Below are 24,670 nucleotides of genomic sequence, written 5' to 3'. Positions count from 1 at the left end.
TCCTATCAGAATGCAGGACCCCTGACCCCCTGTCTGGACAGTGCTGATTGGCACTGTGCTGATCACCTGCACTCTCCCAAGAAAAAACTCTCTAGCAATACACATTAAACTGAGCATGTGCAGCCTGACTCCAGTAAATCTGTCTTATCCGGAACTGTTTTGGGGGTATTACAAGAAGAGGAGGATCTGTACACAATGCAGAGGATTAACCACTTAGGTTCCACAGTGAGTATAATGAGCATGCTTTACTGCATATAAAGACTGATTTTACTGTTGTGGGTTTAGTAAAACTTTAAGATTTGAAGTATACAATGCCTAACTTGATTGGCTGAGTGGCTCTTAGATGCAGAAAGATTACATTTTTAGTGGTGATAGTTGTTTGAATTTTATCTCGAAATCCTCCAAAGATTAAAGCTGACCTATACTCAGATGTTGTACAGCTATGAGTGTAAATTTTAATGAAGAAAATGCTGCTTCAGGTTCCTTTTCCCATAAACATGGGATCTTTGCTGAAGACAAATATCAAAATTCATACTGGTGATCCTCTGCTTCACCATTCAGCAAATTAGTATACACCTAGGCTTTATGTCATGCAACCAGCACAGCAGGGGACTTAGAAAAGCACTTTCTTTTCATTAAAGGTGAGAACTGTTAATCTTTATTCACCCCAGCATGACCAATAATTTATCTCTAAGTTAAAACTCGAGTATGGCTCCACTTTAATATGCCTTTAGACATAAGATGCCTTTGTTATTGGGCACCAGCAGTCTTTGGTAAATCTTCCAAGAAGACCATTTTGGGAAATAATAGCCAACTATATTGGTTTTCAAACGGTAGCTTTGTTTTTTCCCCTGAGAAGTGCTATAGCTGGCAACGTCCTCCCAGTCTGCATCCTCATTAGTCATAACCATGCATAGTCATTGCATCCCATTCTACAAGTTCATGGTAAGATTTTATTCAGGACTAGAGATCAGAATGTTTATGTCTAACCATTTTTAGTTCTGTTCATAGTGGGGAAGGTGTAAGCTGCATTTTTAGCATATTACCTATTCCCCTTCAGCTAATGTAAGTTATTTTTGTAGGCTCTGTCTAAAGAAGACTCCTTTCATCCTTCCTATGATGTCTGTACTGAAAGGTTATCTTTTAACAAACCAACTCTCCCAAATGTGCTGTGGGCTACATCAACGCCAGTTATAGATTTTAAGCTGCCTACCATGGACTTTTACAACCTAAATCTTGATCAGCCTGAACATACTAAGCTATCAGATCACACTGATGTTGCTTCCTCTGACTCCAAGGATCACTCTGAATTGGTTATTTTCAGCAAGCAGATAGAAAACACATCAACTAGTTCGTGGATGCCTTTACAGACTCATGGAGCTGATACCGCTGCTGACATTCCTCCTTCTGTTTCAAAGGTAATCAGGATTGCACAAAATTAGATTAAAGCTCAAATCCGGGGTGATATAAAACATTAATGAAGCTCAGTATTTATGTATACACCATTATCTGTGATTTAAAGTAGTGTGAGTACCTGCATTTAAGCCTGGTATCAACCTCTTGCTGTCTCTGCACAGTAGAGATCAGAGAGGGGAGGAAACCAACTGGTTGTACTGCAGTGCATGCTGATAGGAGAAGAGAGCAGAATGGCAGAGATGAGCTAATTGGTTTGGTGCTTCTGCTTTCAGTGTCAAGTCACAGGATGGGGTAGGATGAAGACCTGAAATTAAGTGTGGTAGAGAAAAAAGATCTGGTCTTCTGCACTGTCAGACAGAGTGGTTGTGTGTGCCAGAAATCTCAGAACTGGATATACCTTTTTTTTTTCATCATCTAATTCTATTTTTTAAAGAAGTTTTTCCTTTTATAGTTTGACAAAGAGACAATCTGCCAGGAAGGACAGATGAGAAGTTCAACTTTAAAGACTGACTTATTTTTCAGATTAAGGCAAAAGTGTCAGTGGCTCTGCAAAGGCACCCCTTTACCCATCTATACTAACCTTGCCAGTGCTCTCAAGCCTCCATTACAGGTGGTGACAATACCTGGTGATTCTGAGTATGAGGTAGCATATGACCATCTCCAATATGACAGTGCTTGGGTGTAGCAAGCAACTAAGCTCAAGCATTGTCACATGGTGGAGGGTGCAATTTCCCTACTCCCCTAGCATCTGACACCAACAGACAGGGATTTTAGTGCAGGCCGTGACGAAGGTAGGAGCAACAAGATGAGTATCTGTTTTTTTTTTAAATAAAAATAACAAACATGCCTAAACGTTTTGCACAGAGCAGCCCCAATCCTCTTTTTCTGGGGTGCCCCGTCAGCGCTCCAGGCCCCTCCTCTTCATTGGGTGCCCCAGGGAAAGCCGCTTTCCCTGGGGGCAGCCGTGTGGGCTCGCACCCGAGTCCCGCTGCTGCATCCATTGACACAGACAGCGGGACTCAGCCTGCCCCCTGCTCCCATGTCACTGGATTTGATTGACAGCAGCGGGAGCCAATGGCTCCTGCTGCTATCAATCTGTCGAATAAGGAGAGAGACAGCAGCGTGCACATTGCTGGATCGGGCTCAGGTAAGAAAGGGGTTCTGGCGGGAGCTGCAGCACAGAAAGTTTATCACCTTAATGCATAGAATGCATTAAGGTGAAAAACCTTAAGACCCCTTTCACACTGGGGTGTTTTTTGCTTTAGCGCCTGTAAAGCACCCGAAAAATGCCTCCCCTGCAGCCCCAGTGTGAGAGTCTGAGTGCTTTCACACTGGGGCGGTGCGCTTGCAGAACATTAGAAAAAGTCCTGCAAGCAGCGTCTTTGGGGCGGTGGAAGAGCGATGTATACACCACTCCTCCACCGCCCCTGCCCATTGAAATGAATGGGCAGATCTGCTGAAATTCCTAAAAAGCGCTTCGGCTGCGGCCCTTTTCAGGCAAATTTAACCCTTTCTTCGGCCGATGGCCCAAAAGCGCTGCTAAAATGTCCGTAAAGCCCAACTAAAACTAGCGGCTCTTTTCTCAGAATGGCTGACAATGTCTCTTTACATGCAACTGATGAAATTTAATGACACAGTAATATAAAGCGTTTGGAGAAATGTAACATGTAGTATCATTAAAGCAATCATTTAGACCACTTTCACACTGGGGCGTTTTTCAGGCGCTTTTGGCCTTTAAAATAGTGCCTGTAAAGCGCCTGAAAAACGCCTCCCCCTGCAGCCCCAGTGTGAAAGCCCGAGTGCTTTCACACTGGAGCGGTGTGCTTGCAGGACGTTAGAAAAAGTCCTGCAAGCAGCATCTTTCGGGCGGTGGAGGAGCGGTGAATAACACCGCTCCTTCACCGCCCCTGCCATTGGAATCAATGGGCATGCGCTTCGGCAGCAGCGCTTTGCAGGCGCTATTAACCCTTTATTCAACCACTAAAATTGGCAGCGCTTTACCGCCAACGCCCCCCCGCCCCAGTGTAAAAGTACTCTTTGTGTGATTTAACTCATCAGGAGATCAAGTACACATAGCACTCAGTCCTGTTCAGATCTTTCCCTTAGTTTCTAAGCAGCATGATCAGACAAATTCAGTCAGCTGAAAAATGTTATTAAGCTGATTTTCTTCTTATAAGATCAGATGGTTATCAGAATGTTTGCAGAATTTACATTATCCTGTCTTTGGTCTTGTGATCGTCAGATCACCTCATCTTTGGTCACTTTTAGCAAATATCAGTAGCAACAGTTGATTATTTTAAGGTACTAAATAAAAACAACTGCAAAATACAAATTGAAAGAAATGCGTAGAACATAAATAACTGAAATACAAATCTACCTTTTAAAAAACAGTTGTATTTTCAGAACAGTTTTGTGTATTTTTTTTTTTTATTTAATTTTACAATAGTAAGAAAGGTAAAAGCATTAGTATGTGGTACTTGGACAGTGCAGTCTTCTGTGTTTAGGACAGGACTGTTGAAAAAGTTTTACTCTTAGTAAATAGTCCCCCCTTACCAACTTGAAGTTTCCAACTCAAGCTTTTTACTAATGTTGAAAACCCAAGAATAAAAATGTATTATATTGCAGCTTACCAGTCCTTCGATGTACCCAAACAAAATGTATATATTTTTTTCCCACGAATAGAATTTTCTTTCGATGGTATTTGATCACCACTGCGTTTTTAGTTTTTGCGTTATAAACAAAAAAAAGACTGACAATTTAAAAAAAAAAACAATATTTTTTACTTTCTGGTATAAAACATATCCAATAATAAAATTAAAAAAAAATCTAATTCCTCCAGTAATGTAGGCCATTATGTATTCTGCTACATATTTTTGGTAAAAAAAATCCCAATAAGCGTATATTAATTGGTTTGCACAAAAGTTGTAGCATCTACAAACTATGGTGTATATATACTGAATTATTTTTTTTTATACTAGTAATGGCAGTGATCAGCGACTTATAGCGGGACTGGGATATTGCGGCGAACAGTCCGACACTAACTGACATTTTTGACACTTTGTGGGAACCAGTGACACTAATACAGTGATCAGTGCTAAAAATATGCACTGTCACTGTAATAATGACACTGGCTGGGAAGGGGTTAAATGTCTAGGGCGATCAAATGGTTAAATGTGTGCCCAGCCAGTGTTTTACTGTATTGTGTGCTGCTTTTACTCAGGGTAGTGATGTATTTTCTTTGCAGGGACACAAAATCCATTACTTCACACTGTCAGAATGGAGATCTGCATTGTTTACATAGGCAGAGCTCCATTCTGTGTGTCTGCCTGACGAAGTGCAGAATCACATATATATATACATGATTCTGCACAGGAGGGCCGCCCTGTAGCAGTAAATCTGCTGTAAGGGCAGTCCTTAACTGTTTAAAGTGGTTGTAAACCTCAGACATGAAATATGAACAATGTATATCCCTCTATAGTGTGTACTTTTCTCAATTAAGAGCACTAAGTCACTGAGTCACTTCTGACAAGTTTTCCTGACACCAAGAGAAAAAAGGTGACAGGGGAGGGACCTCCAGCAGAGCCTCAGCTCAGTTTCTCTGTGCTATGTGGAGGAAGGTGTGTCTCTTCTCTCTAATCAGCTCTCAGAGCTCCCCTCACTGAGGTCTGCAGAGTATAATTTCAGCTCTCCGCTCCCTTTTTTTCTCTAACAGAAGTTTTTAATTAAACTGGACTTTAAACAAGTTTAGACTGCAGATAAACAGGTTCAGCTTATGTAGGGGAATTGTTTAATCTCTGTGTATCACCTGAGGCCAGTCACCTCACTGGGTATATGTAAGGGCTTACAACCACTTTATCCCTTTTCAGCTGGCCGGAGCCAGCCCCTTAAAAGTTTGCAATGCTGGTTGCATTATATGGGCTTTCCCAGTCATGTGCCACAGTGATTACATGATTGGGATCCTGCCCCACAAGCTCCCAATTGTAATCATTGACAAGCTGACGGCGGTAGCATGGTCACTGTGCTCCCAGCACAAACAAGGGACACTGGCAATATCAATATATGTGATAGCTCAGCGTTAAAGCCCACTGCTGCGCTGCCAAATACTATATGCATTAGCCTGCGTTAGGGGGTTAAAAGAGAAGTATGGATTTCATTTTTATTTTACAATCATACAGTACTTACCTAAGTGGATGCAGTATCAGTCTGATGCTGCTTCAGTCTCCCGCCAGCTCTATTGCTTATAACCAAGCAATCTAACACTGCTGGTCGCTCGATTCTCAGGGCTTCCTAAGCAGAGAGCTGGTGACTGTCAGTCACTGCTGTCTGCTCTGTCCCCCCCCCCCGCTCACTGTGGAGGATGTGGGAGTGGCTGGCTCAGGCTCTCAGTGGCTCGCTGAGAGGCTGAGCCAGGTGCCAGTCCAGGCATGTGGGCCGATCCCGACTTCTTCATTGTCGTAATCTTGCCTAAGCCTGGGCCGGCTCCTTGACCTCAGCCAACAGCGGGTTCCAGCCCGCTGTCAGCTGAAAACAGGTTACAGGAGTGCAGAACGGACTGCACCTGTTTCAAACTTTGGCTGTACTTCTCCTTTAAGTGTACTTTTTTTAGTGGTTCTTTTTTTTTTTTTTTTAACATATTCTGCGGATCAGTTGTACACATTCTAAGGATTTTAGCAAACATAGCAGAGTTTTAGATGCTACTTGTCTCCTTACACTGATGCATACATGCCAGTGTTTCTCTTTTTCGAGTGCTAAGTTGGGTGGGTCTGCCTGCTGTCATTTTATGATCACTCCCACTGTTGTAATGAAAGAAAAGCCATTAGGAATGCAATGAACAAATTAAATGTGCAGGGAATTCTATTTCTGAATTGTTCTCTTTATTCAGGGTAAAGAGAGCCTACTCAGGGTTTTTCCAATGTATAAACAGAAGCACATTTCCAGTTGTTGCCATTTTTGGAATGGCGAATGGTTTCAAAACTTGATAATAAAACATTTTAACATGGTTTGTGTTGCGATCATATACATTTTTTTAAGAATAGTGTAGTTTTCCTTTACGTTAGATTGCAGTTGACTTTCTGTTCTTGTTTTGTATTTGTTTTACTCATGTGGTTTTATTTAATGTTTGATTACATTATTAATCCTTCATTATGAAAATGTATACACAAGATCCCATTTCTAATTCATAATGCTCTTGAATTTTCCAATTTCATGTATTTGATGTTATTGAATGCAACTGGTAAATAGTGCTATGTCTTTGTATAACAGGCTGAAGGACATTTATCTGGTAAACAGTATTATGAAACAATTGAAGAGTATACACCCAGGACCTTACCTAAAAGCAAATTTGAGAAAACAATTACCATTATCAGAGGCAACTGCAGCTTAGGTTAGTACACTGGCCTTATTAAAATTGACAGCAAACTTTGTTCATTAATATATATAGTAGATGTAAATCTTAAGTGAATAATGACATTTGGTTTTTAAAGCACAGTGTATTTTAAGCCTTTGCTATTTTTTTTTCTTTTAAAAAATACTGTATTCATTTATTTATTTTTTTTAAATCTTTCTTTGCATCTCCATGCAGCTGATCTCCTGCTGTCACTTCATCACACTTTGCCCCATTCAAATCTGTGTAGGGGTTTTCAAATAAAGTTACATTTTTATTCTTGTCAGTGCTGGTTGTAGCTCTGCCTCAGGCTGGAGCCCATATTTTCGGTGTTTTATATGTGGTGTTACAGCCAACAATGAGCCCTTACCCCACAATGTACATACAGCATTAAAAAGCCTAAAGCCACGTTTTTCAAATGTGTTTAGATGCATTCAGGTGCATCAAGCATTTGGATGTTCATTTATTTGGCTAGAATATTAATTTGTTCTGGCCAATGAAGTAAATAAATGCTCAACTGGCCTAGTTGATGTGTTTAGACAGGTTTACATGCGTTTAGGCATATCGGGCATTTTTTCTGCCCAAATGTTCCTCTCCTGAATGTGATTTTGGTGTCCCTAAATGCCCCGTCTCTAAACGCCTGTAAACACCTATGTGTGCATGGACACACAGGCTAAGAAAGAGGGGCTTTTAATGTCAAATGCTTGTAAAACTGGCATATCCACACCCCCAAAACAAATGATCTACACTCTCCACCCTTACACCCTTCTCTTGGACACAATTCACTGTCCACCAACCTCCTCCTACTTTAAAACTCTCTGGTCAGCATCTATGTACGGCCATCCATGCCACATTCTTCTGTCTATTCACTATTTCCTTATTATGCATATTTCCCCACACTTTCTTGCTCTGTGCTTCATTCAAACCACCTCCAACTCCTCCATCCCTTCTAACACACCCATCACTTTCTTACTATCACACCACATCTCCTTAGTCACTTCCTGCGACTTACAACTCCTCATACATCTTTCATTCCTCACGTAAAACTGTGGTGCACAAAAACATACAGGCTTCCACATACCTACCACACACAATTCATATTTTGTCAACATGCTCCCACTTGCATATTTCAACATACATCCTGCCAAACTTTCCTTCTTATTAATTTTCACACACACATTCACAATACTTTATCACCAAGAAACGTTCAATATTCAGCACACCTTTTCCTCTATTCGTTTTTCCTTTTGTCACTTTCTCTTATCACTTTCTCTCTCCTCCGTTTCTACATCCTATATGACTGCAAAAACTTAAAACACTTTAATTACTTTCTTCAATAGCCGATTTGGCACTGGAAACACATAATAAACATACAACCTCAAAGACAGGTGTACTTGTTTATCCTCTCATACACACCACACTCTCAAACGCAAAATACACCACAAAAATACCACCACCTCAACTTTTTTTTCATTTTAACATTTCTACCCCTAAATAACACTCCAACCCCTTTGTTTTTTCCTTTTTCTGAGTGATGACACTGTGGTACTGTACAGCAATGCAGCAGCCTCTAAATTGCAGTCCTGTAATATTGTGATGTCACGCGGCTAATAGTTTCATCATGGCAGCTCTCCTTATGAATGCTCCTTACATTTAAAGACAAGAGCCTTAGCTGCATAATGTGGTTTGAATCCTCCCTCCACGGCTTGTCCTAGGAAAATTCTCCACCTTAACCCCTGTCACCCCCTTCTTAATCTTAGTCTTTCACTGCTTCTCCTTTACTGGTTTCCAGAACCCCATTACTTCTTGAAAGTGCTGAACTTGGCCCGAGCTGGCAAAAGACTAAATAGATGAGTCTGAATAACCACCACCTCGGCAGTGGCCGGACTTGAAAACTCTTTGATCTGGCTGCAGTAGAATTACGCTCTGATTCATCTCATCTTCCTCCCTCTGTGAGCTCACTACCTCTTCCTTTTCATCCTCATCAACCTCCTCTCCTAACTCTGCAGCTTGGGTTTAAGGACACATTCCTCTATGAGAGCCATAGCCCCCTCATCCCTGGCTTCATTGCTGGAAGGATCAACAGAGGGTACCTGAGGATCCTGCACTTTGGGAAGCACTTGGACATTTTTGCTGGGCTTCACATCCTGCCCCACAAAAGCAGAAGAGACTGGAGCATGTGCCAACAGTCTCACTGATGCCACCCTAATCGCCAACAACTGCAGATTTTGACCTCTCACAGGGCACCCTAGGACACTACCTCTCCAAGTGCCTCTTGCTGCCACAGATGTGGCATTTCTGGCCCACAGAACTCTGTCATGACATACCCCACCTTAAAGCATAATAAAAGGAAAAAAAAACTGCGCTATTATCTAAAAATACCTCAGCTGCAACTCAAATGTTATACAACACCAAAACGAAACAGAGAACAGGGTGAGCTGCGCAGCTCCCCTGATCTTTGTTTCCACCTTAAAGCAGTTCAGACAAACCTGCCCAGTACCACAGTTTTCCTTTGAGTAATCAAACTGCAAACAGCCAAAACGAAGGCTGACCAGGATACCAAAGGTAGCTCCGGTTGCTTTCAAACAAAAAAGCCGGAAGGGGTGCCACATCCCCTCTACTGCATCCTGATCAGCCTCGAACTACACCCAAAACCGCCTATGACTATTGAAGGTGCCAAACACGTTAGTGAGCTTTGTGCTGGCTGACACACAGTACAGCAGCAGTAAAGCCCCGATTTGCTTGTCTCTCACAAAGGGATTGTACGTGTAAATGGTCAGACACCCGCTGTCTGGGCTCACTGCACAGAAAAGTAATTCCCTGCAATAAGGGATTGTGTCCGCCTTCTCTCTCTCTTATAAAGCATAATTGTTTGAACCACCTCTTTGTGCCAGAAGGTAACATCATAGTATCCAGAGCTAAGAAAAAACTAAACACAAAAGATATTATCACACACTATACCCAACAGATCCTCAAAAATGTCCTGGATTTTATATAGGCCTATCTCGCACCTCCTAGATTTGGCCACAACCTAACTGTATTTGGAGCTTTGAGAGCACGCAGGCCCATCTTGGTGCCAAAAACATGACACACATTTACAGGACTGCCTGAGTAAACCTCAGGCAGCGTCCCACCCAATAGCAGCATGGGGTGCACCCAAAGGAAACACTCCAAGGCCGAGCGGGACTGGTGCCTTCAAAAACAGAATGACATAGATACAAGATCTTAGCTAAAAGACTGAGAAGCATAATGTTTGTGGATAAGGTGAACCTTGAATACCCAATTATGTGCAAGGGAAATAAAAAGCAGGATTTAGAACTTTTCAATGTAACATGAAAAGATTATTGTAAAGTGTTTTCTTAGTTTTCCATTCATGAAATATTTCTGCAGCTAATGGCCAGTAAACTCATCTCTCTTACAAAAAAAAAGGAACCAAGCATCCTAAAATCATATCTGTTTACATGGATTGACTGCTGTGGAACAGTGTCCAATTATCCATTGCATATGGGAGATCAAAGACACCAGCAGATGTTGTACTGTTTTAGCAGCTTATGAGTGTATTAATAATTAACGCATAGGGTAGTCTTTTCTGCTTTTCATCATCTCAGGCCCTGCCTTTTTATTAACTTTTAAGTTAAAACAAAGTTGCAGATTAATTATAATAGATATCACCACCTAAATGTTAAGTTGCAACAGAGGTGACATTTTACTGGTGTTATTGAAGGCATCCTGTGATTATTCTATATTGAAATGTAGTGCTGATCAATGCTGGACATTGCAGTCAAAGATTATGAAGAACAAGGACATTTTCAATCCATGTTGGTTGGTGCTATCCATAGTAATCGGGAAGATGTCCTTTTTATTTTGCAATAAAATGGCATTATTATAGCTGAAACCAGGAGTATTATTGATTAATTACTTTTACCAGTGTTTATAAATCTGTTACGACTATATGCCCATATGCAGCATTAGTAAAAAAAATAAAATAAAGTCTTTCTTCATACTATCCTAACTATATTGTTAAAGGTACACTGCAGTTTGAATTGAAAAGTAAATCTTAATATATCTAATGGTAGTAAAACCTAACATTTCAGCATTCTAATTTTTTATTCAGGTGTTGTTGTTTTTGTCAGTTACAGTCAGGTCCATAAATATTGGGACACCGACGCAATTCTAATCTTTTTGGCTCTATACACTACCACAATGGATTTGAAATGAAGAAGGTGTACTTTAACTGCAGACTTTCAGCTTTAATTTGAGGGTATTTGCATCCAAATCAGGTGAACGGTGTAGGAATTACAACCATTTGTATATGTGCCTCCCACTTTTTAAGGGACCAAAAGTAATGGGACAGATTAACAATCATCCATCAAACTTTCACTTTTTAATCCATTGCAGTCAAATACAGCCTGAAGTCTGGAATGCATAGACATGACCAGACGCTGGGTTTCATCCCTGGTGATGCTCTGCCAGGCCTCTACTGCAACTGTCTTCAGTTCCTGCTTGATCTTGGGGCATGTTCCCTTCAGTTTTGTCTTCAGCAAGTGAAATGCATGCTCAATCGGATTCAGGTCAGGTGATTGACTTGGCCACTGCATAACATTCCACTTCTTTCCCTTAAAAAACTCTTTGGTTGCTTTTGCAGTATGCTTCAGGTCATTGTCCATCTGCACTGTTAAGCACCGTCCAATGAGTTCTGAAGCATTTTGCTGAATTTGAGCAGATAATATTGCCCGAAACACTTCAGAATTCATCTTGCTGCTTTTTTCAGCAGTCACATCATCAATAAATACCAGTTCCATTGGCAGCCATACATGCCCACGCCATGACACTACCACCACCATGCTTCACTGATGAGGTGGTATGCTTTGGATCATGAGCAGTTCCTTTCCTTCTCCATACTCTTCTCTTCCCATTATCTTGGTCTCATCTGTCCATAGGATGTTGTTCCAGAACTGTGAAGGCTTTTTAGATGTTGTTTGGCAAACTCTAATCTGGCCTTCCTGTTTTTAAGGTTCACATCTTGTGGTGAATCCTCTGTATTCACTCTGGCGAAGTCTTCTCTAGATTGTTGACTTTCACACACATACACCTACTTCCTGGAAGGTGTTCTTGATCTGGCCAACTGTTGTGAAGGGTGTTTTCTTCACCAGGAAAAGAATTCTTCGGTCAACCACCACAGTTGTTTTCCGTGGTCTTCCGGGTCTTTTGGTGTTGCTGAGCTCACCGGTGCATTCTTTCTTTTTAAGGATGTTCCAAACAGTCGATTTGGCCACACCTAATGTTTTTGCTATCTCTCTGATGGGTTTGTTTTGTTTTTTCAGCCTAATGATGGCTTGCTTCACTGATAGTGACAGCTCTTTGGCTCTCATATTGAGAGTTGACAGCAACAGATTCCAAATGCAAATAGCACACTTGAAATGAACTCTGGACCTTTTATATGCTCCTTGTAAATGGGATAACGAGGGAATAACACACACCTGGCCATGGAACAGCTGAGAAGCCAATTGTCCCATTACTTTTGGTCACTTAAAAAGTGGGAGGCACATATACAAACTGTTTTAATTCCTTCACCATTCACCTGATTTGGATGTAAATCCCCTCAGATTAAAGCTGAAAGTTTGCAGTTAAAGTACATCTTGTTTGTTTAATTTCAAACCCATTGTGGTGGTGTATAGCGCCAAAAAGATTAGAATTGTGTCGATGTCCCAGTATTTATGGTCCTGACTGTATCTTGTTATCATAGAACCCTTGCTGTTCCCAAACACACCCACTGCAGACTCCTTGATATTTCTTGCATACAAAAAAGCCTGATGCAAAAATAAAATGTATACAAATTTACTGCAGACATGCCTTAAAAGTCAGATGTGAATCGGCAAGCAAAAGCGAGAGAAGAAATAACAGCACATTCTGCAGGATATACTTTTCCATCAAACTTGTAATTGGCTCTATGAAATTTGGCTGCAAGGGATCACAAGGATACATTTACATTAAAGCGGTATTAAACCCAAAACCAAACATGCAAAATATTGCAGTTTACCAATCCTTGGATGTGGTGGCGGTTTACTTTTTTTGGGGGTTCTTTCCCTCTGTTTTCACCTGGTGGTTTTGCCAGTATCCTGTATTAGGAGTACATCCACTCTGGATGAAGGAGCACAGGCAGCACCCTTGGAAAGCAACATTGCCAGTCTGGGGGGAAGGGAGTATTAGACTAGCAGATTTAAAGACACTAACAAATTGAAGCTAAACTCCAGCTAATATTTTATAAGCAGTTACAGCAAACAGTTTTTTTTTCTGGTTTTGGGATAAAGGCTTTAAATAAATAAATGAAACCTGATCATTGTAAAAACCTCTGCCAGTGTTAAATGTTTTTTTTTTCATCCCTATAACTGATACATCTTGAAGAAAGCTTGTTCTTTTGAAAAGCAACAGAGTTACCGGCTGGATCACCAGATGAAAATAGAAGAAAGAAAGCCTAAAAAAGAAAAATTACTGCAGCCATCACGGCTAAGAATTGGACAGCTGGAATAACATAAATGTTTGCTTTAAGTTCACCTTTTGTAACATGTTACACCCATATTCAGGTGTAACATGTCACAATTGTAGTGGCCCCCAATCCCCCAGTTTTTGCAGCGAGTGGGGGATGTTCTCCCCCTGCTCGCTGCCACCATCTAAAGAAAACCCATCTGGCCGTGTAATTCATTCACAGTGGTCTGTGAATGAATGGACTACAACTACCAACACCCTTTGCGGCTGACGGCTTATAATTCTCATTGTACTACCACCGCGTTGTTGAGGGCTGTGGTAGTTCATTAATTCTTCCGGTCCGTGTGAAACTGCCTGGCCCTGCGATGTACGGGCAGACAGCTTACACTCACAATCTATAGGAGTCTTGCATGGCATCAGCTATCTGCTGATCAAAGGTGCAATGCTTTCCAGGCTCCCAAACAAAATAAATTATGCACATATTTTACCTACAAATAAATGGGCATTTATCTTTTTTTTTTTAAAGGTGAACTTCTCTTTTAAATGAGCCTTCTGATTTTAGCACCATTGAAGTGTTTTGCTGAATGAAATTGCTGTTTCAAAGTACACATATAGCTGAAAATTGTATTTAAGATGATTTTTATTACATTTATATGAAGTAATTCCGAAAAAAACAATGCTTCCTTCACAACAATGGGCTATATAATACTCTAGCTAAAACTAATAGAACATGCAAAAATCTAATTTTGTGCATGACTTAGTGTTGCTTGCAAGCACATCTTCCTGGCCCATCATGTGATGTAATCACGAACAAAAACAAAAGTCACAGTTTCTTTTATTTATTATTATTTATTTATGTTACTTATATAGCGCCGTCAATTTACGCAGCGCTTTACATATACATTGTACATTCACATCAGTCCCTACCCTCAAGGAGCTTACAAACTAAGGTCCCTAACTCACATTCATACATACTAGGGACAATTTAGACAGGATCCAATTAACCTACCAGCATGTCTTTGGAGTGTGGGAGGAAACCGGAGTACCCAGAGGAAACCCACACAGGCACAGGGAGAACATGCAAACTCCAGGCAGGTAGTGTCGTGGTTGGGATTTGAACCAGCGATCCTTCTTACTGCTAGGCCAAAGTGCTATCCACTACACCTCTGTGCCGCCCCATTTTTATGTGCAAAGCTTATTTTGAAAAAGGACCCGGATGTAAACAGAAGAGGAGCACATGACCTGAACATGACGTGATGGCGACTTTAGGTAAGTAACGTTTTTTTTTTGTGCTCAGAATTGAGCTTTTGGCTTCATTCACACCTGGGATTGTGGCAGGATAGCTGCGATTCTGCCCATGATCTCAAAACGCACTACAAACACAGGTTTTGGGAAGGAGCAGGAGATTCTTTCGGGTGATAAGCTTTTTAGGTGGCATTGACAATAATGGCATCTGAAATTGCAGTTTGTGATTCTAGTGCATGTGAATGGAGCTGTAAAGTGACTCTGTTGCCCCCCCCCCCCCAAAAAAAAAAGCTGAAGAACTGCTCTCTGCAGGAGACACAAAAGCAGTAGACTGAAAACCTGTCTTTGATCTGTGTTGCCTCTGGCAAAGTTTCTAGCATTTGATTTTTTGGCAGTGTTGAATGCTGCATCTCCTGCTGCCCACTGGGGTTCCTTCCACTGGACCCTACTTCACTACTGTTTGCTGTGGTGGGGTAGGGGCCAGTGAAAAGTAATAGTGCAAACTTCAGTGCTTGCCATTTTGAAAACTTTATTGGTAGGATGATACTGTCATTGGGCAGACACCTAGCTTTTCATAAGATGTCAGAGTTACAGATTTTGCAGAAACCGTTTTTGATAGATTGGGGAGGGGGCGACCACCTGTTATATTTTTAGAACTCATTTGCATTCCCGGGTCTGCTGTGGTCATTATGCAAGGTTTCCCACACTCCCTGTTGGGGTTTTTGTTTCATCCCCTCCCCCTCCCTTCTGAAGGCTATGTTGGATGTTTGAATCAGAGGACTGCTGACATTTTTATCACTTTATCTGTTGGATTTAGTTATGCATGTTACAAATAATGCTTCAGGAGGAGCCATAGGACTCACTGAAGGGGCAAACCAAAGGCAGAATTCCAGCAGGGAGACTCCACTGCTCAAAACTCCAAGACATATAAGAAGGCAGCCTGTGACTTAAATCTAAAGTAAACAATTAAAAAATAGAACTGCACTAATGAAACAGACTGTGCAGATGACAATTAACCATCATAAAGTGCAAAACCTCGTGAAAGGTATATAAAACATATATATAGTGCACACTACTAAACGTATTCATTAAATGAACACACAAAAGTGCATTTTTATGTGCAACAGTGCAAATTTATAGGGTATTAAAAAGTCCATGAAGTTGATAAGATGGTCACCCAAGTGTTAATAAAGATGTAGAAAAATCTTGATGATTAGGAATAAAGTGTCTCATCCACCATCACCAATGAGAATACTGGCCGCTTACCAGAGACCCATGATCCCCCACTACAGAGGGTCTGAGTAGGCTGTTAAGAATAGTTACTCCGGACCACCATCTAGGAACCAGATGATAACGCTACGTTAAGATATTTGGGGGCCTCGATGTCAGATGGATCAATGGCACAATGGCGGGGCATCAAACTCTCAGCACCGAGGTTAACCATAAATGGAAAAGAGAGCTTGTCCTGGAAGGAGCACTGACAATGAGCACACCAGCCTTGTCTGTGATTTAAATTTCCAGCATCCACCAGCATGCCACGTGTCAATTACACCAAAGTGTTCATTATGCCCCATATTCCCTTGTGGCAGGATCCCAATGGCATCTTGCAAGGTGGCCAAAGGGTCATCTGGGTCCTTCAATGGAGTGTATTTTTCCTGCTGTAAGGGTTTCCGCTGACACTCTGCATTAGGAGAGTTGAAAAGTAATTAATTGTCTTTCGAATCATCTATATACTGGGTGAGCTGGTCTAGCCATGGTCTGACTTAATGAAAAACAGGGCTGTTCAAGTGATGATAGTAAAGAGAAAACTCCTGTTTAGCAGTCAGCCAATCAGTCTAACAAATAATGCAGTTATTCTTATAGCTGGGGCAAGTCAAAGTCTGCAATAACGTTTGCTAAAATCCTTACAATGTATGCTGCTTTCCTGAAAAGAATTTCCTCCCTAAAGGACTGGAGTTACACTTTACCTTTTCTTACCATTCTACTAAAAGTTTATTCATAACATATTATAATGTAACAGATGCCACTTGTCAGTATGTCTCCTGGGAAACACAGCACTGCTGTACTATTTTGAGGCAGTTTTTGGGCTTATTCTTTGTACATATAGTGCACTCAGCAGGGCATCAACATAACTAACATTTTAGCTTACAATATCTTTTGATATCCTGTAAATCATTTAATGTTGTTTTTTCTTTGCTCTGCACAGTAGTTGTTCAGGAAAGATTTGTGTACCAGTATCTCAGCAGTTGAACATTTCACTCATTTTTTTGGACAGGTATGACTGTAAGTGCCAATAAAGATGGCCTAGGAATGATTGTCCGCAGCATTATAAATGGCGGTTCCATAAGTCGTGATGGTCGAATTCATGTGGGAGACTGTATTTTGGCTATCAATAATGAGTCCACAGCAAACCTAACCAATGCGCAGGCAAGGGCCATGCTGCGGAGACATTCTTTACTTGGACCGGATTTAAGGTAAGGGAGCTAATAATTATTGAAAGCGTTTACTTTATGTGCTTAGTGTGCCAAAAATGTAAGAATCTGATTTTACAACATAGAGGCAGATTATGAAAACTTGAGTGAAGAAAATATCAAAACCATATGTCTTTTTTATTATCAAACCTTCACTGATGACAAAACACCCTATAACTTTGAACACATTCAATTGGTGTCCTCACTGAAGTATTTAATCCTTTCCCTTTTTGTTTCTTATTTGTCTTTTTTAACTTGTTTATCTCCCTTATATTTGAAATATCTGTTCCACTCTTCTTTTGCTCCCCTTTTTTTTTCTTTCTTGAAAAATGTTTATAATGAATAGAACTGCTTATTGCTTTGATTGATTGTGCTGTTGGAAAAACGTAAACATACAAAATGTCCTAAATATTCATTAAGGAACATGGGATGAACTAATTCTGAGACACTGGGTTATTCTGCTGCCTTCAGGTTATTGGTCACTGGCAAACAAAGCTGTAAGACAGCCTAGTATAAACCTCCCACTCCCAGCGTGCTCCAGTTTGCCAGTGTCCTAGGAGAATATATGTCTTCTTTCCTTAATACTTTTAGCAAGATACTTTTTTCTTCTATCAAGCTTATACAGTAGCTTCAGTGCCAGAAGGGCCTAGGTTTGCAGATTTCTGGATCGTCTTATCCTTGGCATAGCCACAGGGGCCATACTTGAACCCAGTTGTGAGGAAAAAGCAGGTCCACCCTGTAGTGTGAAGTGCAGACACTGGGCTCTGCTGAGGCATCCTTCTAGACATTTCATGTAAAGTGTGAGTGCTTTACAGATCTAGAGCTATGGTGCAACCATCTGGTGGAACCCTGTCCCTGAAGACTCCTCAGGGAGTATTCTCACCTGAAGGATGAATGATGTCTGAATGGGGCTTGTTCCTCTGGTTCCTGTTCAACCTGATTTATGTCTTCCCTCCTCTGAAATTCCTTCCGCACTTGCTCTACAGATGAGATGGAGAGCATTCTGGTCATTCTCATCGCCCCGACCTGGCCCAGGATGATGTTGTTCTTGGACCTCAACAAACTCTCTGGTGGTACTCTCAGTTTGTCTGAATCTTCTTTACCAAGGACTGATTTGCCACCCTGTTTCTGGTTTTAATGGCCTCGCTAATGAATGGCACTAGCTGTTCTTTCAATGATCACTTGCGCCTCACTCCTTACTGAAAGTAATTTTTTACAGCTCACATCGTTCCTCGTTTAATGTTCCCCAATGACACCACAGGATCTCAACCTGGTTCTGTCACTTTGTCAGGAATATTCCTCTGTCTACGCTCTCTCTCATAAGATTCCTCATTGCATTCACCTCTGAGGTGAGTTTCTGGGTTTGCAGCCTTAACTTGTAAATGACCCTTTCTGGTGTTACACAGAGACAAGGTTGTCTTGAGGCAGAAGGTTTTTTCTTCCCAAGTTTGTTTCTTCCTTTCATCTTTAACCACGACATTGTTCTACCCTCACTCTGTCCTGCTCCTAGGCATCCTAAGGAAATTCTGTTCACTGTCTGGATGCGATACACCCTGTTTAAGTAAGTCTCTCTGCTACACTTTTCTTTAGACAGACTCCCTTTTTATTAATTCTAAGGTTCCCGGTAGTGGACAATATGCCTCTCATTCCACCAACTCTAGATGGATTTGGAAGCACATTATTCAAGCCATTGAGCTTAAGGACAAGATCCCATCCTTCCCTGTAAAAGTACACTCCACCAGATCAGCTAGTTCTTTATGGGCTTTTCAGCATTTTGCGTCTGTTTCTCAGATTTTCAAGGCTGCCACCTGGTGTTCTGTTCACAGGTTCATTAGATTTTGCCAGACTGATTTTTAAACCTCATCTGATGCCAGCTTTAATTGTAAGGTTCTTCTAGCAGCTCTATAAGTTCTATCGAGCCACATCTGTTATTTGTGGGGCAGTTGCCACCCCCCTCTTTGGACTGTTTTTGGATGCCCCAGTGTTTCAGAATGAATTCACCCCGTGTAATTTAATGAATGATTAATGAAACAGGAATTTTAACTTTTTTTTGAAGTTCTTTAACAGACACAGGTTCCACCCCTCTTTTTATGATCCACTCCCTCTATTGCTTACCCATAAAACTGGAGCACACTGGGAGTGAAAAGGTTTATACTATGCTGTCCTACAGCTTTGTTTGCTGGTGTCCAATCTTCTTGAAGGCAGTAGAAAAACTTGTCTCTCAGCAGAACTTCAACCTGTGTCTCTTAATGAACTTGAAAATAATTTTATGGTATGGCTTACCCAGGGCTAAAGCGTTTATAAGCTGCAGCATCTATGATATTCTGAGATGATACACATGCATTGGATCTGACTACTGAGATGCTTCCTAGATACATGTGCCAAACCTAAAGTGGCCATTTTCAGTAACTTTATAAGTATGCAAATATGCATTGATGATATGTTGCAATATACAGTAGCAATATCATTTTCACCATTCGGCCTAAAGAAGGTAGAATTTCTTTAGTCAAGAGCTAAAAAGGTTTTATATGTGTGAGATATTGATAGTTTTATACACTGTCAGGTCACAGAAAGAGAACCAGTTGGAGACTAAATGTTATGTGATTACATTGGTTGGTCAAAATCAGAGGTAGCAACAGACAGACTGTTTATAAATTAAAATACAAAGGCTACTGGACAGACATCAAGACTTGCATAATTTTGTCATGCATGGGCCAGTATCTTAGTCTAGGAAGTAGACACCTGAGATAAATGATGCCCAAGCAAAAATTACTCCAGTCATCTTGAGCAAAAGAAAATGAAGAACTTGTCATAAAAAAAGTAGGAAATCAGGTCAGGGTCAAAAAGCAGCAGTCACCACAAACAGTCCGCATTAAGAATACGATCTGGTTGCTTGTTCAAGTCATATTTTTTGGAAAAAAGATAACGTAAATTCTTTGGTTTTTATTTAGGGGAAAAAAAAAATTACTTATTCGATCCTCTCCTCCCCACAGTCTCTGCACACCCACACTCCACCGATCTAGGGTCCAAACCTCATCATGACTAGAGCAGGATCCACAGCCCTTTGGACGCAAGAATTGTAGGGGAGCATGGGAAGTAACGGTTTCACCCCTCCCCAAGAAGAAATTGAGCAATTAAACCTTTGCAATGCTGGTACAGCCCTACTGCAAGGGATATTTTTTTTATTTGACCAGAGTTGGGCTTTAAATATGTGGTGCTAGGTCCACTTTTATACAGGCTTGGCCAATAATCTCTATGGCTAAGCAGTTATAAAGAGGAGGGAAAGAGGTGTTTGGGTGTATTTGTGTTTGGTGGAGGGAGAGTGGGTAGTGCAAAAGTGTCCATACCTTTTTTAAAAACAAAGCAAAAAAATAAAATTAAATGACAGCATTAACTCAATGGTAATGTGGCTATGTGGTTGATTTACTAAAGGCAAATATACTGTGCATTGCAAGTGCACTTGCTCCAGAGCTTAGTAAATGTGGTAAAGCTTCACTTTACAAAGAATACCCAATCACATGCAAGGAAAATAAAAACCGAATTTTTGCTTGTACGTGATTGGATGATAGAAACCAGCAGAGCTTCCCCTCATTTCCCCTCATTTCAAAGCTTCCTCTCAGTTCTAGAGCAAATGCATCTGAAGTCCTCTTCAAAGTGTACAGTATATTTTAATCCATCAGACTCTATGGTATACTCCTTAGCAGTTAGTCAGAATTTAGCCACAAGTGGTTTGTTGGACTGTTTGTAGATGATCTGTACTTGTTCATGGTTTCTGGTCTCCTTGCTCCTCCAAAATGTTATAAGGAATTTCCAGTGAGTCAGAAATATTTTTAGTAACCTATATATATATATTATATATAATATATATATATTAATATACCCTGCATTCAGTAACTAATGATTGTTTTGTTTTTTTTCCAGTTTTAACTTCAGTAGTTTTAAAAGTGGATATGAATTACTAGTTTCCTTCAAATTTTCCCTAGTATATTGTTTGCTTCAGACCTATTTTGTCATTCAAGCTACCTAGAAAAAAAAAAGAAAATTATTCAACAAAACTGTACTGCAACACTCTGCAGACCTTACAGCAACCTTGTGTGAATGGAAATGGGGAAACTTCCAAGATGAACATATTGGCATTTTTGTTAAACCACAGGTTTTTCTTTTTCGTTGAAAGGATAGAGCAATTTGAGAATCGCAAGCTTTAAAACAGCTGGCTAGGGTTGCAGGTTTGCGTTGTTTTGCACTGAGAACCAGCTGTGCGGCCACTCACAGAATGCATGTCGTCCCACTTCACTATCCACCTTGCCAGAAGCTTCTGCTATCTGTGCTGGAATAAGAGCCAGGGCTTTGCCTACTGCAGCAGCTGCTTCCAACATCTGCCAGATAATTACCAGTTTGAAATGAAATTCACCTGCCCTCACCTAAAGAATAAATTCCTGATCAAGGGAGAGAAAGACGGATGGCGTTAACATTTCCCCATCCTTGTTCATAATCACAGTTATAGACACACAGAAAGAGCAGATGCTATCTGGGGGAGGTGTTGATGAAAGAGAGCTGGGATTTTAGAGGAAAAAGGGAGACAAAATAAAATTGCACATACTTTTAACTACATATGTATGCTTCAAACATGCAGTGCGAGGCTTTGGCATTTGTTAACACTATTGTAAAAAGATGCTGCATCATATGCTTCCCATTCTAGATCTTCTCCCGCACCTGCTGATGATCAGGCCCCATTTTATGTGTGAGTATCGGTGATTCAAAAGCTCCGCATGGCTTATCATCTTCTGTTCAGTTGTCTCATTCTTCATAATAATCGTTTCTATAGCTTTATCCAAAAACGAACAGCTTTTTTTTTTTAACAGCTTTTTTTTCTTTTTGTAATTAAGTAACATGTTATATACTCCGCAAACAAATGCTATGGTGATAGTATGCTTAGATTTTAACTCATTTTCATATATTTTAACCTTACCCTGCATGTCTTTTTATTTTCACCTACTTTTCCTCTAATATAAATGCATTACCTAGTCGATTTCTAGAAAGCCTTCCATTGTGTAATGCCCTCACTAACCCTTTAAGAACCCCGCTCTACTTCCTCTTTATCCATTGCATGTGCTGTTTGTGTAAATGTAGGCTCTTGGGGGTTTCTTGCATGTGGAGAAGTTCTATTTTATCTTTTTGTAATCCTTTCCTCCTCACCTAAAACTGTTTTCCTTGAAGAAAGCAGTAATTGCATTCCTTGTTGAGTAGCTGCAGCTGGAGAGAGGTAGATGCAGCTTTGATTTGCAGAAAAGAAAATGAAAAAGACCTTGGTGGTGTTTGTATTTTCATTCATTTTAATTTCCTAAATCAAAATGTATCACCTGCTGTGTCCAACCTTATCACCAAGCAAAACAAGCTGGCCATTGTTTCCTTGGGTTTTTGTTTTGTGTTTTCACATCACACTTCCAAGCCAGAGTAGTGCACTTTTGTTCTATAGGTATGCCACAAAGAGCTTATTTTATTTTTGGAATGTTTGTGTAGCTGGGTAGAATGCATTATTTACAATTCATGAGGACAATACCAGGCTACTGCTTTTCATTCATACTTGAGAGGTAAACCTTGGAATATACACAAGCATTTGTATAGTGTTATATTTTTCAAAACTTTTTTTTTTTTTTTTTTGGTTGTTTCAAATAAAAACTTTAAAAGAACATTCTGTTGTGGACAGGCTGTATAACTATGAATTCCAAAAGAAAAAATATAGAGGCAAATTTATCAAAACTGAGGCAGTCAGAATCTGGATACCTGTGCATGGCAACCAGTCAGGTCCTATCTTTGTTTTTCAAAGCTTAACTGAACGAAGCTGAAGACAGAAACTGATTGGCTGTCATGCACAGCTGCTACAATTTCTACCTGCTGTCCATTGAGGGCTACAGGAAGTTATCTACTGTTGGGTTATACTGTTGCCTACAAGATGAATGAACATGGGCAAACAAAAAGATATGAAAGCCAGTTCAGGATAACCCCTTCTCATCCCAGCGTGCTTCACTTTTGTTAGTGTGCTTGGAGGATAGGTGTTTTTTCTTCAGCTCTGCTAGGGGAAGTCCAATGCCGCGTACACACAATTGGATTTTCTGCCAACAAATGTTGGATGTGAGCTTGCTGGTGGAAAGTCCGACCGTGTGTATGCCCCATCGAACATTTGCTGGCGGACTTTCCACCAACAAATGTTGGCTAGCAGGTTCTCAAATTTTCCGCCAACAAATTTTTGTTGTCAGACTTTCCAATCGTGTGTACACAAGTCCGTTGCACAAAAGTCCACGCATGCTTGGAATCAATGCTCACCAAACACAACATTAGCAAAAGGAGCCCAAAGGGTGGCGCATGACTATTGAACTTCCTTTTTATCGCCTCGCCGTACGTCTTGTACGTCACTACGTTCGTAATTGTTGGCCAACATTTGTGTGACCGTGTGTATGCAACCCAAGTTGGAGCCAACAACCTTCGAACAAAATTCCATGGTTTTGTCGTCGGAAAGTCCGATCGTGTTTACGGGGCATAACAGTTTTTTTTTGCTAGTTTTTTTTTTTTAGATTAGTTAACAGCACATTTTTAGGTTCAGAGGTGCTGGCACCTCTGCAGAACTCACTCTGTAAGTAGGTCAATCGGGCTGAGCACTGGGAGCTTCCTTGCTATTTGTACAGCTGAGTGGCTTAGGATTTCCTACTTTACTCTGATTTTACAGTGCATCCGGAAAGTATTCACAGCGCTTCTCTTTTTCCACATTTTGTTATATTACAGCCTTATTCCAAAATTGATTAAATTCATTATTTTCCTCAAAAATCTACGAACAATCCCCTATAATGACAATGTGAAAGACGTTTGAAATCTTTGCGAATTTATTAAAAATAAAAAGCGAAAAAAAATCACATGTACACAAATATTTACAGCCTTTGCCATGACACTCAAAATTGAGCTCAGGCGCATCCTGTTTTCACTGATCATCCTTGAGATGTTTTTACAACTTGATGGGAGTCCACCTGTGGTAGATCCAGTTGATTGGACATGATTTGGAAAGGCACACACATATCTATACGAGGTCCCACAGTTAACAGTGCATGTCAGAGCACAAACCAAGCCATGGAGCCCAAGGAATTGTCTGTAGACCTCGGAGACAGGATTGTAACGAGGCACAGATCTGGGGAAGGGTACAGAAAATGTCTACAGCATTGAAGGTCCCAATGAGCACAGTGACTTCCATCATCCGTAAATGGAGGAAGTTCGGAACCACCAGGACTTTTCTTAGAGCGGGCCGCCTGACCAAACTGAGCAATCGGAGGAGAAAAGGGCCTTAGTCAGGGAGACATGAACCCGATGGTCACCCTGAGAGAGCTCCAACATTTCTCTGTGGAGAGAAGAGAACCTTCCAGAAGAACAACCATCTCTGCAGCACTCCATCAATCCAGCCTGTATGGTAGAGTGGCCAGATGGAAGCCACTCCTCAGTAAAAGGCACATGACAGCCCGTCTGGAGTTTGCCAAAAGACACCTGAAGGTCTCTCTCACCATGAGAAACAAAATTCTCTGGTCTGATGAAACAACTCTTGAACTCTTTGGTCTGAATGGTAAGCGCCATGTCTGTAGGAAACCAGGCACGCTCATCACCTGGCCAATACCATTCCTACAGGAAA

General features: G+C 40.8%; 1 protein-coding gene across 7 annotated transcripts in view; it reads left to right on the top strand.

The window, feature by feature from the left end:
* The window catches only part of MPDZ (multiple PDZ domain crumbs cell polarity complex component), a 250,904-nt gene that overhangs the window by 111,285 nt on the left and 114,949 nt on the right, over positions 1-24,670 (top strand). For 5 of the 7 annotated variants that reach the window (XM_073635501.1, XM_073635512.1, XM_073635493.1 and 2 more), the window contains 4 exons: positions 1,083-1,418; positions 6,679-6,799; positions 16,806-17,004; positions 21,701-21,742. In XM_073635501.1, coding sequence (XP_073491602.1) covers positions 1,083-1,418; positions 6,679-6,799; positions 16,806-17,004; positions 21,701-21,742 — 698 coding nt within the window. The remainder of the gene's footprint in view (positions 1-1,082; positions 1,419-6,678; positions 6,800-16,805; positions 17,005-21,700; positions 21,743-24,670) is intronic. The other 2 variants (XM_073635527.1, XM_073635485.1) reach the window with 1 other exon arrangement.

Source organism: Aquarana catesbeiana, linkage group LG01 (assembly GCF_042186555.1).
Source record: "Aquarana catesbeiana isolate 2022-GZ linkage group LG01, ASM4218655v1, whole genome shotgun sequence".
NCBI classification, from domain to species: domain Eukaryota; kingdom Metazoa; phylum Chordata; class Amphibia; order Anura; family Ranidae; genus Aquarana; species Aquarana catesbeiana.
Note: the sequence above shows the minus strand (reverse complement) of the source record. Positions and strands in the feature narration are given on the sequence as shown.